The sequence below is a fragment of the Mus caroli genome, chromosome 9 (genome assembly GCF_900094665.2).
Source record: "Mus caroli chromosome 9, CAROLI_EIJ_v1.1, whole genome shotgun sequence".
NCBI lineage: Eukaryota > Metazoa > Chordata > Mammalia > Rodentia > Muridae > Mus > Mus caroli.
The window spans coordinates 91624657-91639088 of record NC_034578.1 but is presented as its reverse complement, the minus strand read 5'-3'; the positions used below and the strand labels follow the sequence as shown (position 1 = coordinate 91639088).

Here is a 14432-nt window from a genome sequence, read left to right as displayed (position 1 = left end):
CTGGAGTTAGGAAACCTAGGAGAGAGATCAGGAGTCACAGATCAAGCATCACCAGCAGAACACAGAGTTAGAAGAGTTGTGCATAGCTCTCTGGGTCGTTAAAAAGCCAACTTATTCTTTATGTGCATGTGGTGGAATTGCAGGTGGCTGTGAGCTGCCTGACATGGGCACTGGGAAACAAACTTGGGTGCTCTGTAATCTGCACTCCTGAGTTCAGCTGTCTCTGGGATCCTGTGATTCTGGGATCCTGTAATCCGCTTTGATGTTTCTATAAAGAAATGTATGTTGGGTATACTGCTGTATTTTACTAATGAATGCTTGGATTTTTTTCACTTTCTTTTATTCCTTTCTCTCCCCCTCCTCTCCCTTTCTTTCCTTCTTTCTTGTCTCCTCTTCCTCTCCTTTTTCTTCTTCCTCCTCCTTCACCCCTTTTTTCTTTTCTTTCTCCTCCTCCCCCCCCCCCCCCCCCCCCCCCCCGCCTTTTTGTTTTTTCTGAGACAGGGTTTCTCTGTGCTGGTCTGGCTGTCCTAGAACTTGCTCTATAGAGCAGGATGGTCTTAAACTCAGAGGTCAGCCTGCCTCTGCCTCCTGAGTGCTTGGGCCACCACCATGCCCAAACAAATTCAGCTTCTTAATATTAATGTTTCATGAATTTAAAAATGTTGACTTATGTAGCTTTCACTTCTTGGAATATACAGGAAATAGACAAAACATGGCCGTGTTTAGCTGAACTAAGTTGTATCTAGAAAGATTTAGCAGTAAAGAAAGCATATTTTAAGTGGAAAGAACAAAAGAACACACAACCCAAATGGAAATGATTTGTGGGAAATGGAAAGTAAAGAGTGCAATCTGATTATTTTATCAAACAGCTGGACATACTTTTTAATGTGACTTAGTATGGTCATGTTATTGGACCAGAGTTCCCAGAGGTTTTTGATCTTACAGAAAGAATTCAAAGACACAGAAGAGACTCAACAATAACAGGTTTGTCAGAGCACAGCACCAGTGTACTCTCAAGACGCAGAAGGCAGGCTCAGGAGTCAGTGTCTNTCCTGATGTTTTTCTTAGCCTGGGTTTTTCTTCGGNTCTTGTCCATGTATCTTCAGATCTTTCCATACATCTAGTAGGGGACTGTTTTATCATGAATGATGCCACAGGGACTGTCATACCACATGGTTAGGTGCATGGTACTGAAGTCACAGGACAGAGTATACTTTTAAAGGCCAATTTCTACACCACTGTTTTTGGCCAGTTATTTAAAAACTTCTTACCTATCTTCCATATCAGTTATAGATTACAAAAGACCTTATGAGTGGGAGGAGTCAGGCTGGAATCCAATGGTACTGAGCAGGAATCTCTGCCTGGCAAAGACGTTTGCAGTCTCCAATGCCTTCACTTTCTATGTGTGATCACAGCAGTACAGAGTAGTACATTTGTATAACTTGTGTCCTGAAGCCTGCATCCCAAAACTTAAGGTCCAGCACTGCTACAATCTACTGCTACATGGCATAAAGTGGTTTTCAACCCACAAGATACCTTACCCAATTACGCCTTCAGGACAATTCGGGTGAAAGGATTATTAAGAGAGATTACACAATATTATACACAAAGAATTCCAAGCAAAAGATAACACCGAGGAGAACATTGAAAAGAGGCTAGGTTAGTCCTGGGAAGAAAATCTAAGGTCTGATGGGGTGAATGGAGAAGTCCAATGACTTAGAATCTTCTTACAAAAAGATAACAAGAAGAAAACTAAAACTTTCTTTAGGGGTGACAGCATACCGAAGCAGCAGCAGAAAGCCAGTGTGGACAGANAAGGCAGGCAGGGTCCCAACTACATCTCAGTATGGACAGAACAAGGCAGACAGGGTCTCAACCAGATCTGGGGACATCATTTCCTGATTCCAAGCTTTTGAGAATGTATGCCTGGGCAGTGATGGTGTAGAAACAGAAAGGAGAGGCTTTAGCTAGGGTTAATTTTGGGACATCTTGAGGTCGATGTGACACATACACTCTTCCTCTACAGACTGGCAATACTGGATTAAATACTTGATTAAGAGGTCAGAACCATAGAGTATAGATTAGTTATAGTTGACAGACAGGTGAGAATGGAAGACATTAGTCAGGCATAAGAGAAAGGAGAGCTGTTCAGTTTAGTGGAATGGTTTCTAGTGAACTGCTGGAAAAGCAAGAGTTACTATAGAAGATGTACATGCAAGAACCAGGGAAACGTTTCCACTCACTTACCCACCCACTCATTCATTTTATGAAGCAAGGTCTTGCTGTGTTATGTAAGTTGGCCTTGAGCTCCTGGGTTAAATGGTTCTTCTGTCTTAGCCTTCTGAGCTTCAGAGAGCAGCTGGGACTACAAGTGTGCATCACTGTGCACATACTTTTACAGCCAGTATAGTGCTGCAGACCTATACTCCCAACACTTGGGAGGCAAGACAGGGGTCAGGGATTTAAACAGGCCTGTAAAAGTCACCTGTATTTGTTACTTCCAATTCTTTCCTTTTAACAAGACATAAATGTTTGCTACATGTGTCATGCCTGAAGAGACCAGCAGAGGGCATCATGTCCTCTGCAGCTGATCTTACAGGCAACTGTGAGATATCTGACATGGGTGCTGGAATGGAACTCAAGTCCTCTGGAAGAGCAGCACATGTTCTTAGCCCCTTTCCTTTCTCTCCTAACCCTACTCAATTAGTCTTTTACTCCCATCAATGTGGTGAAACTGGACATTTACATGCTAAAATCTATGGTCAATTCTCAGCTTTTTGGTGCTGGGAATTAAACCCAGGTCCTAGGTAGGCAGGAGCAAAATCTTTAGTTCCAGCTTCATTATTCAACGAGCATTAAATTAAAAAAGAATCTTTATTTATATGTGTTTGTANATATTTGCTGTGGCATGTGTATGGAGGCCAGAGGACAACCTGCTGATGTTTATTCTTTCCTTCTATCCTAGGCCATCTTGGGGATTGAACTCCTATGATAATGCTTGGTAGCAGGTGCATTTATCCACCAAGTTTCCTTAAATAATCTTTAAGGTTATTATTATTACTTAGACAGGTCTCACTATGTAGCTCTGGCTGACCTGGCACTTGATACATAGACAACTTGATTCAGGACCAGACTGGCCTTGAATTTACAGAAAAACAGCTGCCTCTGCTTCCCAAGTATTCAGATAAAAAGTGTACACCACCATACACTGCAGTTATTTTTTATTGTTTATTTTTGATCATGTGTGTATACAAGTCAACCTAGGGTTTTCTTACTCCTCAGGTGCTGTCTGACTTTTTTTGAGACAGGGTCTAATTGGGACATGGCTCACCCTGAAGGTTAAGCTGGCTGTCAGTGAGCTCTATGGATGTGTCTGTTCCAGCCTCTCATGTGCCCTTTATTTCAGTGATGGAGAACNAAGTCAGGTTATCTGACAAGCACTTTACTGACTGTTTTAGTCCGTTTTACTGCTGTGAGGAGGCAATTCTTTTAAAAGAGTGTTTAGTTGTGGTGGCTACCTCTCCTTTCAGGTTAATCCACTATCAGCGTGGTGGAGAGCAGAGCAGCACACATGGTGCTGGAGCAGCAGCTGAGAGCTACATCCTGATCCACAGGCAGAGAGGAAGACAGAAACACTGGGCCAGGCTTTCTGAGGATTCTGAAAACCTCAAAGCTCAATCCCAGTGACATACCTCCTCCAACAGGGCAACAGGTCCCAATCCTTCTAATCCCATCAGGTAGCTCTACTCCCTGGTGACTAAGTATTTAAACAAATCAGCCTATGGGCCATTCTTATTCAAACTACCACACTGAGCAATTTTCTCAGGCTAATGAATTTTTTAGGGTTTTTTTTTGGGGCGGGGGGAGAGCAAGGTTTCAGAGCAGCAGAGGCTGACCTCAAATTCCCTATGTAACTGATCCTGCTGCCTCTTCATCTGTTGGGATGACAGACATACCACCATGAATGGTAGGCTTCATTCTTTTATGCCTGTATGCATGTACAGACATTCTTTTGTGTGTCTGTGTTTGTGTCTATGCACATGCTTGTGCATGCACATGAATGTGTGCTGGCTTGTGTTGTACATGTGCTCTGGGTGTTTTGCCTCCTATTTTATGTTTTGGACAGGGTCTTTTGTTGAACCCGAGCACACGGATTCAGCTGGCTTGGCTGAGCAGCAAGCTCCAGAGGTCCTCCTATAGCTGGCTCTGCAGCATCGGGATGGCAGGCAGGCACTGGTACACTGCAGCATCGGGACGGCAGGCAGGCGCTGGTGCTCTGCAGCATCGGGATGGCATGCAGGCGCTGGTGCACTGCGCCTGGCTGCTTTCTGTGGCTGCTGAGGATTGGACTTAGGTCCTCATGCTTTCACCATGGCACTTAGCCAACCCAGCCAGCTTCCCAGGGCCTCTTCTGTCTAGTGTTGAAGGGCTGGGGTTAAACTCAGGTAGACTAAGGACTTTTGTATCACTGCCTACAGCCCCAGAGCTCTTTTTAATCTCTGTCAATGTTTGTTCATATTTAAGAAAACCCTCTACCAGCATAACACTGCATATTCAGTGGGGAAATAAGCAAATTATGCCACTAAGGCCTTTGCTGAATTCAAAATGTAATCATTACAATTTTGTGAACAAGTAAAAATTATGCCAAAAGTGATCCTGAAGAGAAGTTATATTCCCATTTACTGATCCAACTTTATACATGCCTGAAAGGAATTATGAAAATTCATGATCGAAACTCTCATGAAATTTGAAGAGGAATATAGCACTGCGAATGAAAAGAAAACCCCTTTTCTTTAAACTAACTGTCCAACAAAGAAAGCTAACCTTCTCTTGTACTGCCGGCTGCAAGTGTTGAATTTTTCCAGCTCCCTGTAGAGATTGCCAAATGTTGCAAAATTCATCATCACCTTTTGTAGGTACCTAGTAAATAAACAGAAATTTATATGAACTATATTAGAAATCAAGCTGCTTACTAAATGTTGAATGATAAGCAGAATGTTTACCCCTCTCAGTTGCCCTGCTCTGCAGCCGAGTGCACTACCTCCAAAAGCACTGTGCTGCAATCTGACCAGTCTTCACACACATGCTTCTAAATGCTTTACTGGAAACTATTTAAATCTAAGCAAATCATACTATAAAGATGATACTTATAGGTGGTGGTAGAAAAGTCCTGAGTTTGAGGTCCCCCTAAGCTATGTAACAAGTCTGAAGCCAACCTGGGCTTATGTGAGACCCTGTCTCAACCTCCCTTTCAAATAATGATAAAAATATTGCCAACAACAGATATATGTTTTTCTTATGTGGTGACCTATTAACTCAGTCAAANTTAGACTTGAAGACTTTATTTAGAAATCTTTATCTCTGCTGATCTGGTGGCACACACCTAGCATCCCTAGTATTTGTGAGGTGGCTGCAAAAACATGAGCTCCAGCCAGCCCGAGCTACCAAGTGATAGCCTGTCTAAAAACAAGCAAAAATATCCAACTTACACAGGAATAAGCTAATACATTTAAAAACTAGCTACTCTGGATAAACGGTTTCCTGTAGATTAAGACTAGAAAAAAACATGCACCAAAACTCAACACTGGGCTAGCAGGATCTAGCACGCAGCAAACAGAAGCAGAGACAGGCAGAGCTCTGTGAATTCAGCCTGAGCTAGACTACATAATGGGTCCAAGGCTGTACAGAGAAGAGAGACCCTGTTCAAAACAAATAAACCCACAGATGAAGAAAAACTTAATTGTGGTTACTTGTGCAACAGGAGTGAATTTCGTTTGTGTTTGTTAACGATTACCATTTTGCAGTGATAAATGATCCATGATATGTGTTAACAATATGACTAAGCCTAAGACTTGGGAGGAAGGAATTAAAACTCTCCTATGCCCAGAAAGCCAAAAAACATAATCATGAAACACACGTCAGCAATCTGAAGCCTGCTTCTTGCTATGTCTATGCAGGAAAGCCTGAGTCTCCTGCAGTGGAGGATGACCTCAAACTCTTCCTCCTCCTGTCTCTAATTCCCAAGCACTAGGATGACAGTTGTGAGCCACCACATACTATCTTGGAATTCTTTTTTTGATACATATGACATAATCTCCACATTATGATTCAAATTTATTGTCACTCATAAGAGGTAGAGAGCATTTAGATTATATAAGAAATTTGTGTTGTTGTCAGTCAGTTTTGTGTCAGTCTGACACAAGATGGAATCATTTGGGAAGAAGGACTGTCCATTGAGAAAATGCCTGGAGGCAAGTCTGTAGTGCAGTTCCTTACTGAGGATAGATGTGGGAGGGCCCAGCTCAACTAAGCAGCCCAGTAAGCAGCAGTCCTCCATGGCCTCTGTATCAGCTCCTGCTTCCAGGTTCCAGCCCTGGCTGATTTCCTGGTCTGACTTCCCTTCATGATGGACTGAGATGTGGAACCCTAAAGTGAAATATACCCTTTCCTCCCCAAGTTGATTTTAGCCATGGTGCTTTATCACAGCAACAGAAACCCTATCTAAAACTAGTACTGATTGGGAAATAGATGTATTAAGGAAAAATAAGAATATTCTTGAACTTGTTATTTAAACAAATTTATTTCTTCTTTGCTNTAACTGTAACTTTATAACAGGTAGAATACTACCAAAAGTACCTTATATTTGTCTTTCTGATATAGGACATCAATATGTAGCTGACTAGGAACATCACATACATGGTCCAGGATAGCATCCTACTTCATCTTTCCAAGTGCTGGGATTAAAGGTGTGTGGATCTAGCTGGGTGGTGGTGGCACAGGCCTTTAATCCAAGTGCTCATAAGGGAGAGGCAGGTGGATCTCTGTGAGTTCCAGGACAGCCTGCTCTACACAGCGAGTTGCAGGACGGTTAGGGCTACAGAGAGAAACCCTGTCTGGGAAAACAAAAACCAACCCAACCCAAAAAATCTGTGTCTTTACATCATGATCTGCACTACTTTTTTTTTTTAATCAAAAAAGAAAACTAAGTCAAATTAAGTCTCCACTTAGAAGTTGTCAAGATGAGGGACTTACCTGAGTAGGAAGAAAAAGCGACTGAGGAGAGTGGTTGAGGCCTCCCAAGTGCCCGGANGGAGCTGCACTACAGTGACTCACAGACGGCTGTGGTTTCACAATGGCTGTCAACTTCTGGTTTCCAGTTTCACACCGACTCCCATGAGAAAGGTTCACCAAGGCACTTGTTGGCAGTCGGTATCCCCTACCAGGTGAGCACCTACAATGGAGACATCATCTCAGTGGTGGGTCTGCTTATGCATTCCTATGATGTGGGCAGCTGGGAGGCAGGAGTGGGAAGGTCAGGAATTCAATGTAGGTCAGACAGACTAGGCCACACTGTGGTACAGAGTACAGCCTTGCCTCAAAAAATGTGAGAAAAATAAAACAAAACATACTGGAAATTAATTCAGGGTTAGATCCCTGAACTTAAGAAAAGGGGGGGGGGAGGGAGAGGAGTCTTTTGTCAACTTTTTCAACTCTAATAATACCTTTTCCTCTTTCAAAAATATCATCTTCTCATATTAATGACACTAAAAAANCAGAGTTCTTTTATGAGTTCCAGTTTGCTACAAAACATGTATTTTCAGGAGACTTATAAAAAATGAATATGCGTGACAGTAATCTTTCACAAAGCTCTCTCTAAGATGCCCTTAACTAGGAGTAGAAGAAAAAAGTCACCAAGACCAACAGACAAAAAACTAAGCCATGCCTGGTAATGCATGCCTGTAATCACAGTATTAGAGAGGCTGAGGCAGGAATATCAGATGTTCAAAGCCAGTCTTGGCTACGTTTCAAATCTGAAACTAGGCTNTCTAGATGAAACCCTCTGTCAAAGAAATTAAGACAATGAACCTGTCTGTCATCCCTGCACTTGGAATGTAGAAGAAGGAAGACCTTGGGTTTGAGGGCAGCTTTGATCAAGACTTTGTCTCAAAACAAACACACACAAAAGAAAAAAAGTCATGTAATATATATGTTAAATATATACTGCAGTTATTGTGCAAGTGTGAGTTATTAAGCATATTCAAGTTTCAAAATAATAGAACTTTTATATTATTATTGAGTTCATATGGGCAGGAGGTCAGAGGACAACTTTATGCAATCAGCTGTTTCCTTCCTGCAACCTTTACTTGTGTCTGGCTGTCAGGTTTGTGCAGCAGTCACCTACAGCTCTGTACCATCTAGCTGGCTCAATAATGGCAGGTAGTAGGAGCCACTCAGAACAGACTAAGACTTTATGTCAGGAGGCCGAACAAGAGTAACTTAAAGTTATAATTACCTATTAACCAAAACACAGAGGCAAAGGAAATTAAGTTCATGTCAGCTTTGTAGTTAAATCAGAAAGAAAAGCTGGAAAATGATTCATTTCTTCCTCCTAATACTCTAGTAATCTTTATTACAAATGAAGATATTACAAAGTATAAGTGAAAGAGCGCATCCTTGCTATTATTTCCTGTAACTTTAAACTTTGTACTAGAGCTCTCTCAAAATGGTATGTTTTATATACTTTCAAATGAAAGCAACTCAACTCTACTGTTTTAAATCTGATAACTTCCAGTTGTTGCTTTTATCCTTCAGAGTCAAGTTTCCTGTCTCATTACTAACCTGTCATTCAATCCTCAAGCTACTGTGATCTTGTTAAGTACCTATAACTCCACTACATTAGATGATGAAGCTTGCATGTCTTTGAACTCAGCCAGCTCTATTCCTGAAGTAATTTAACCAGAAAATGTCCTTTGTCATATGTTCTATCCTGTGTTCCTGAGTATTTCTCACTCTTTTCTTTCCTCTCTGCCCAGTTAACCACTGTTCATGCATTCGTCACATTTAATTAAATAGTTACCATCAGAGTCAGTTGCTGAACTGCCTTGGCTAAAAGTGAAAAATCAGGAGGGTAGACAGGTACTCACTGTTTTAACTCTATAGCAACTATGATGTCAAACTGGGCACACACATCTACAAGTAATACAAAATCAGAGAGAGGCTAAGCCGGGTGGTGGTGGCGCACGCCTTTANTCCCAGCACTTGGGAGGCAGAGACAGGCGGATTTCTGAGTTCGAGGCCAGCCTGGTCTACAGAGTGAGTTCCAGGACAGCCAGGGCTACACAGAGAAACCCTGTCTCGAAAAACAAAACAAAAAAACAAAACCAAAAACAAAACAGAGAGAGGCTTCATGGACATTCATGAAGGACAATTAGTATTTGGAAATACAAACCTTATTGTTAAGCCTCCAGGAAATTCCTCATCAAATAATACTTCAAATAGTACATCAGCTTCTCTGCTAGCTGTTAAAGATGAAGAAAGGANTCAGATGGGGAAATCACGCAATGGGAAAGCAGCAGTCAATTGTAAAGATGTTCAGAAGCATTTGTTTTATTTTAAAAGTTTATAAAAATGAAGAAAGCCACACCAGCACACCAACTGTCATCCACGGAAACAAACAACACAAAGGCCTTACAAGCCCAGCATATCCTTATCCCTAAAAGGCAACCATAACCTTACCTTGGCAATCTGGTTTCTTACATACTCTTATACATTTTTACTAGCTATAGACATATCTGAAATAATGTATATAGTGTTTGACAAGTTCATTATCCGTTTCTTTTTCTTTTTTTAAAGATTTATTTATTATTATATCTAAGTACACTGTAGCTGACTTCAGATGCAACAGAAGAGGANGTCAGATCTCATTACAGAGGGTTGTGAGCCACCATGTGGTTGCTGGGATTTGAACTCAGGACCTTCGGAAGAGCAGTTGGTGCTCTTAACCACTGAGCCTTCTCTCCAGCCCTCATTACCCATTTCTATCTCTGTCTATTATCTACCTACCATCAGGGATGTACTCTTGTAACACTTGTGCTTGTTTCAAAATGATGAGACTCAGTCCTGTTTCTTGAATATATCTCAGTATTTCTTATATTCTATCCATGAATATACCATCATTTATCTCTTTCCTCTGCTATAAAAACTTAGTTTATAATTTTAACAATTATAACAATGCTATTATGAATATCATGTAAATGTCTCCTCTATGTATGCTAATCCTTCCCTAAAAGTGAAATTACTGGGTATTAAGGAATGCATTAAAATTTTCGTTTGTCGCTGACACCACTGCATACACTAGCAAGATTTTGCTGAAAGAACCCTGATATAGCTGTCTCTTGTGAGACTATGCCGGGGCCTAGCAAACACAGAAGTGGATACTCACAGTTAGCTATTGGATGGATCACAGGGCCCCCAATGGAGGAGCTAGAGAAAGTACCCAAGGAGCTAAAGGGATCTGCAACCCTATAGGTGGAACAACAATATGAACTAACCAGTACCCCCCGGAGCTCGTGTCTCTAGCTGCATATGTATCAGAAAATGGCTTAGTCGGCCATCAGTGGAAAGAAAGGCCCATTGGTCGTGCAAACTTTATATGCCTCAGTACAGGGGAACGCCAGGGCCAAGATTAAAGGTGTGTGCCACCAATTCCCAGGCTCATTTAAAAAATTTAATATAAAACTGATATGATAGGTTATACATATTTAAAGTATATAATTTAGTAAATTTTACCACATGCAATTAGTCAAAAAGCCATAATAAATAAGACAGTTATTCCCAAAGTCTCCTGTGTCATTTTGCAATGCATATCCTTAGTAACCAGGAAGCTATTAAAATATTGTCATTATAGATTATTGCACACATCAAATTTAAAGTAAATAAGATTATACAGCTCTATTCTTTTTTGGTCTGGCTTCTATCAGCATAATTATTTTGAGAGTCATCCATTTTGAATGTATCGTTTTCTTCTCTTTTTATATTGTTGAGAAGCATTTCATCACATATTATCCAACAATTTATTTATTCATTTACTGGCAAGCATTTGCAATTTTCTAGTTTTTTGTTATCACATGAGGCTTGGTGTAAATTCATATCTTATTTTGTTCTGGATCAGCATCTAGGGATGGAATGTCTTTGCTTTGCTGGTGTGGGGCTGGTGAGATGACAGTCCTCGGGACAGTTGGCAGAGAGAATGACTGTAGTAATCCTCTGGCCTCCACATGCACACTGTGAAACTAACACTAACCCAAGTGAGCATATGCACACCCACTCCATGTACACACTCATGGCCTGACACACACACAATAAAGAAAACTACTAGAGAAACTATGATCCTAGCACTTGGGAGGTTGAGGCAGGAGGACTTTGAGTTTGAGGTCAGCCTATGCAACATATTAAGTTCCAGGAAAGTCTTGGCTACACAGCAAGGGCATGCCACAAACAAACTTAACAAAGCCAGCCAGACATGTTAGTGCACACACTAATATCAACACTCCGGTTGCAAATGGAGAAAGATCACAAGTCTGAGGTTAGCCTAAGTTATGTAAAAAAAAAAATTTTTTAAAGGGACCTACCAAAGGGTTAGGGATTTAGCTCGGTGGTAGAGTAATCAAAAGAGTAAAAACAGCGAAAACAAAAAAGGACTCAGCCTTTTCTCTGACTTATTTTCTGCTTAGATGCACACAACACACAAATCTATGTTCTCTTTCACAATCGGAACACAGCTGAAGACATCCAGTGCTGAAGTCTTACCCCCTTTAATTCCAATGACGGTGCCTCGAAGGCCGACTGGCACGGAGAAGCTCTCTCTCACNTTCACAACGCGATCAAAGAGCCGGAACTCGGCATCCCGATCAGGAATGACTCCATGCTGCTGCTCTAAGGGCTGAACAGAAGAGAGCCGTGGACTCTAAGGAACGGTNGACACCTTTCACATGTTGTCTGTGAGTTCTCTGTTTTCAGAGCGTGGTCTTACTATGTAGCCCTGAGAGACTGCAAACGTTTTCTACCGCCTCAGTTACCCTCCCTCCGCCTCACTGTCTTCTGACTCTGTCTCCTGAGTGGTGGGATGGCAGGCATGCCACCAGGCTAAGTTCTTAGAGTTCTTTAATAGACACTTACTCTGTACAGCAAATGGGGCTTCACTGTCACTCGGACTTTCTTGTTGCTCTTTCTTTGCTGAGGAAGAGAGAATTCAGACAGAACATTATAAAGCCATCACCACTTCCAACATCTATGAATTTCATAAAGCCAAACAAAGATTGTAATATTAAGAATACCTAAAGTTTTGCACCTGCAGGAGTGAAATACATATTGATAAGCTGAATATAGCCTAATTTCTTAAATCTTGTTATTTTAGGTGGTATTATTATCATCATCATCATCATTATATGTGGAGTTGGCTCTCTCCTTTACATTTATGTATGGAGATCAAAGTCAGATCATTGAGTGGCAATTCTTTTTACCTGCTAAGCCATCTTGCTGTCCTTAATTTTTTTTCTGAAACAGGGTCTCACTATGTAGATCTGGTTGTCCTGGAACTTGTCATGTAAACCAGGCTGACCTTAAACTCACAGATATCTACCTGTCTCTGCCTCCCAAATATTGGGATTAAAGGTACACACCGTGATCCTAAATCTCCACCCCCAACCCCCAGACAGGGTTTCTCTGTGTAGCCCTGGCTGTCCTGGAACTCACTTTGTAGACCAGGCTGGCCTCGAACTCAGAAATCTGACTGTCTCTGCCTCACAAGTGCTGGGATTAAAGGTGTGTGCTGCCACCACCCGGCCTAAATTCTTATTTAAAAGTTTTAAAAGTAAAATACTTAAAATGTATTTATTTATTTTTAATTTATTATTATTTCCATGTGTGTGCGCACACGAATGTGCATGAGTGTCATGGCCTAGACATGGAGCTATGAGGACAGCCCGAGGAGTTACTGCTCTTCTCTCATCATAGAACTCAGGCCATTGGGCTCGATGGCAAACACTGCTACCCACTGAGCCACCTCACTGGCCCCAGTAAACTGTTCTGAAAACAAAACATTTCAAAGTTAGGAGTATGCTGCAGATTAGTCATTTAAACTACTCAAGTGTCGTACTGAGAAGGGAGAAAATCAAATTAATTTACCCGCAGGAGTAGGTGAGAAGAACTAGGCAGGTCCCTCGGCAAGTGCTGGGTTAATTTTGGGTCCTTTGAGGTGCTAGGAAAGGACCCTACTTGAGCTGTACTGTATCTCTAGCCCTGCTGTAAGTACATCTCATGTTTATCTCTGCCCAACCCAAGGAACGAGATGCTAAGCATAACGTAAGAAACTTACTTTTAATACAGATTATATTTTGTTTTGAACTTTATATACTTTTTTCTCTAAAAAGAATTATAAAGAATAGAAATCAGAAGTTTTTTGAAGACAAGGTTTCATTCGTAATGGAGGTATCATCAAATTCATGATTTCCTGCCAAGGCCTTATAAGTGCTGGGATTACAGGCACCGTTACCATGCTATACTAACAAAGATTTGTATTAATGAAAAAAAAAAAAAAAAAGGATGATGCTTTTTTTTTTTTTTTTTTTTTTTTTTTTTTCGAGACAGGGTTTCTCTGTNTNGCCCTGGCTGTNNTGGAACTCACTTTGTAGACCAGACTGGCCTAGAACTCAGAAATCCGCCTGCCTCTGCCTCCCGAGTGCTGGGATTAAAGGCGTGCGCCACCACGCCCGGCAAGGATGATGCTTTTATGTATAAAAACATTATCTGATGCGTATGTGTATGTACTTAGACCAACTGACTCAGAACCAGGTGGTTGTTTTTTGATTTTTTGGAAACAGACTAGAATTTATTCTGTCATTTAAAAAGAAAATATAGACAAAACAATCCACACCCTCTATTGCACACTCATATACATACACTAAGAAGTAAGAGGAAGGAAGGAAGAGAAGGACTGGATTGTTAGTCTTTTCTTTCTAGCTCTGCTAAAATAGATTTCCATGCTCAAGGTCATGAGACAGACTGACCTAGCTAACAAAGCTATCGCTTTTCAGTCTTTTAGCCAGGAGAGAAGAGAGGAGAAAGATGGAAAGCTGGTGCTAAAAGAGTCGTTAGACAGCGGGAGGAGTAGCTACTGAGCCTCCCTGGGAGCCACAGGCTTCTGACCGTCAGGTTGCGGTTACACCTGACCATGAAGGAGGTTGGGAAGCATAGCCTGGGAAATGGGAAAATGAGCACAGGTGAAAACCTGGACTCTGTTTCAAAACAACTAGAAAATAGGTTGATCTGAGATGTAACTTGTGAGGTACCCTGCCTGTCCCCATCTGTGCCTTGCTGTTCCCAGTCACACACACTCCCATTTCATGTGCAATACATTTTAGTTCTCATAACCACGCAGTCTCCTCGACATACTCTGAACCTAGATCTGACATCCACAGCTCCTGCAGTTAAGTTCACAGGGATCTTCTAAAGGTCTTGTTACCTACAATTGTGACAGATTATAGTTAAAACTAACACACTGCAATGGGTGGTGCTACTGCATGCCTTTAATCCTAGCACTTGAGAGTCAGAGGCAGGCGGATCTCTGAGTTTGAGGCCAGTCTGAGTTACAG

The 14432-nt window shown here is 41.4% G+C and overlaps 1 protein-coding gene across 1 annotated transcript in view; it reads right to left on the bottom strand.

The window, feature by feature from the left end:
- Positions 1-14432, bottom strand: part of Xrn1 (5'-3' exoribonuclease 1) — a 105202-nt gene that overhangs the window by 23710 nt on the left and 67060 nt on the right. The window contains exons 27-31 of the mRNA XM_029481985.1: positions 11959-12015; positions 11590-11722; positions 9230-9299; positions 7033-7231; positions 4825-4920 (exon numbers count right to left, since the gene is read on the bottom strand). Of these exons, the coding sequence (XP_029337845.1) occupies positions 4825-4920; positions 7033-7231; positions 9230-9299; positions 11590-11722; positions 11959-12015 (555 nt within the window). The remainder of the gene's footprint in view (positions 1-4824; positions 4921-7032; positions 7232-9229; positions 9300-11589; positions 11723-11958; positions 12016-14432) is intronic.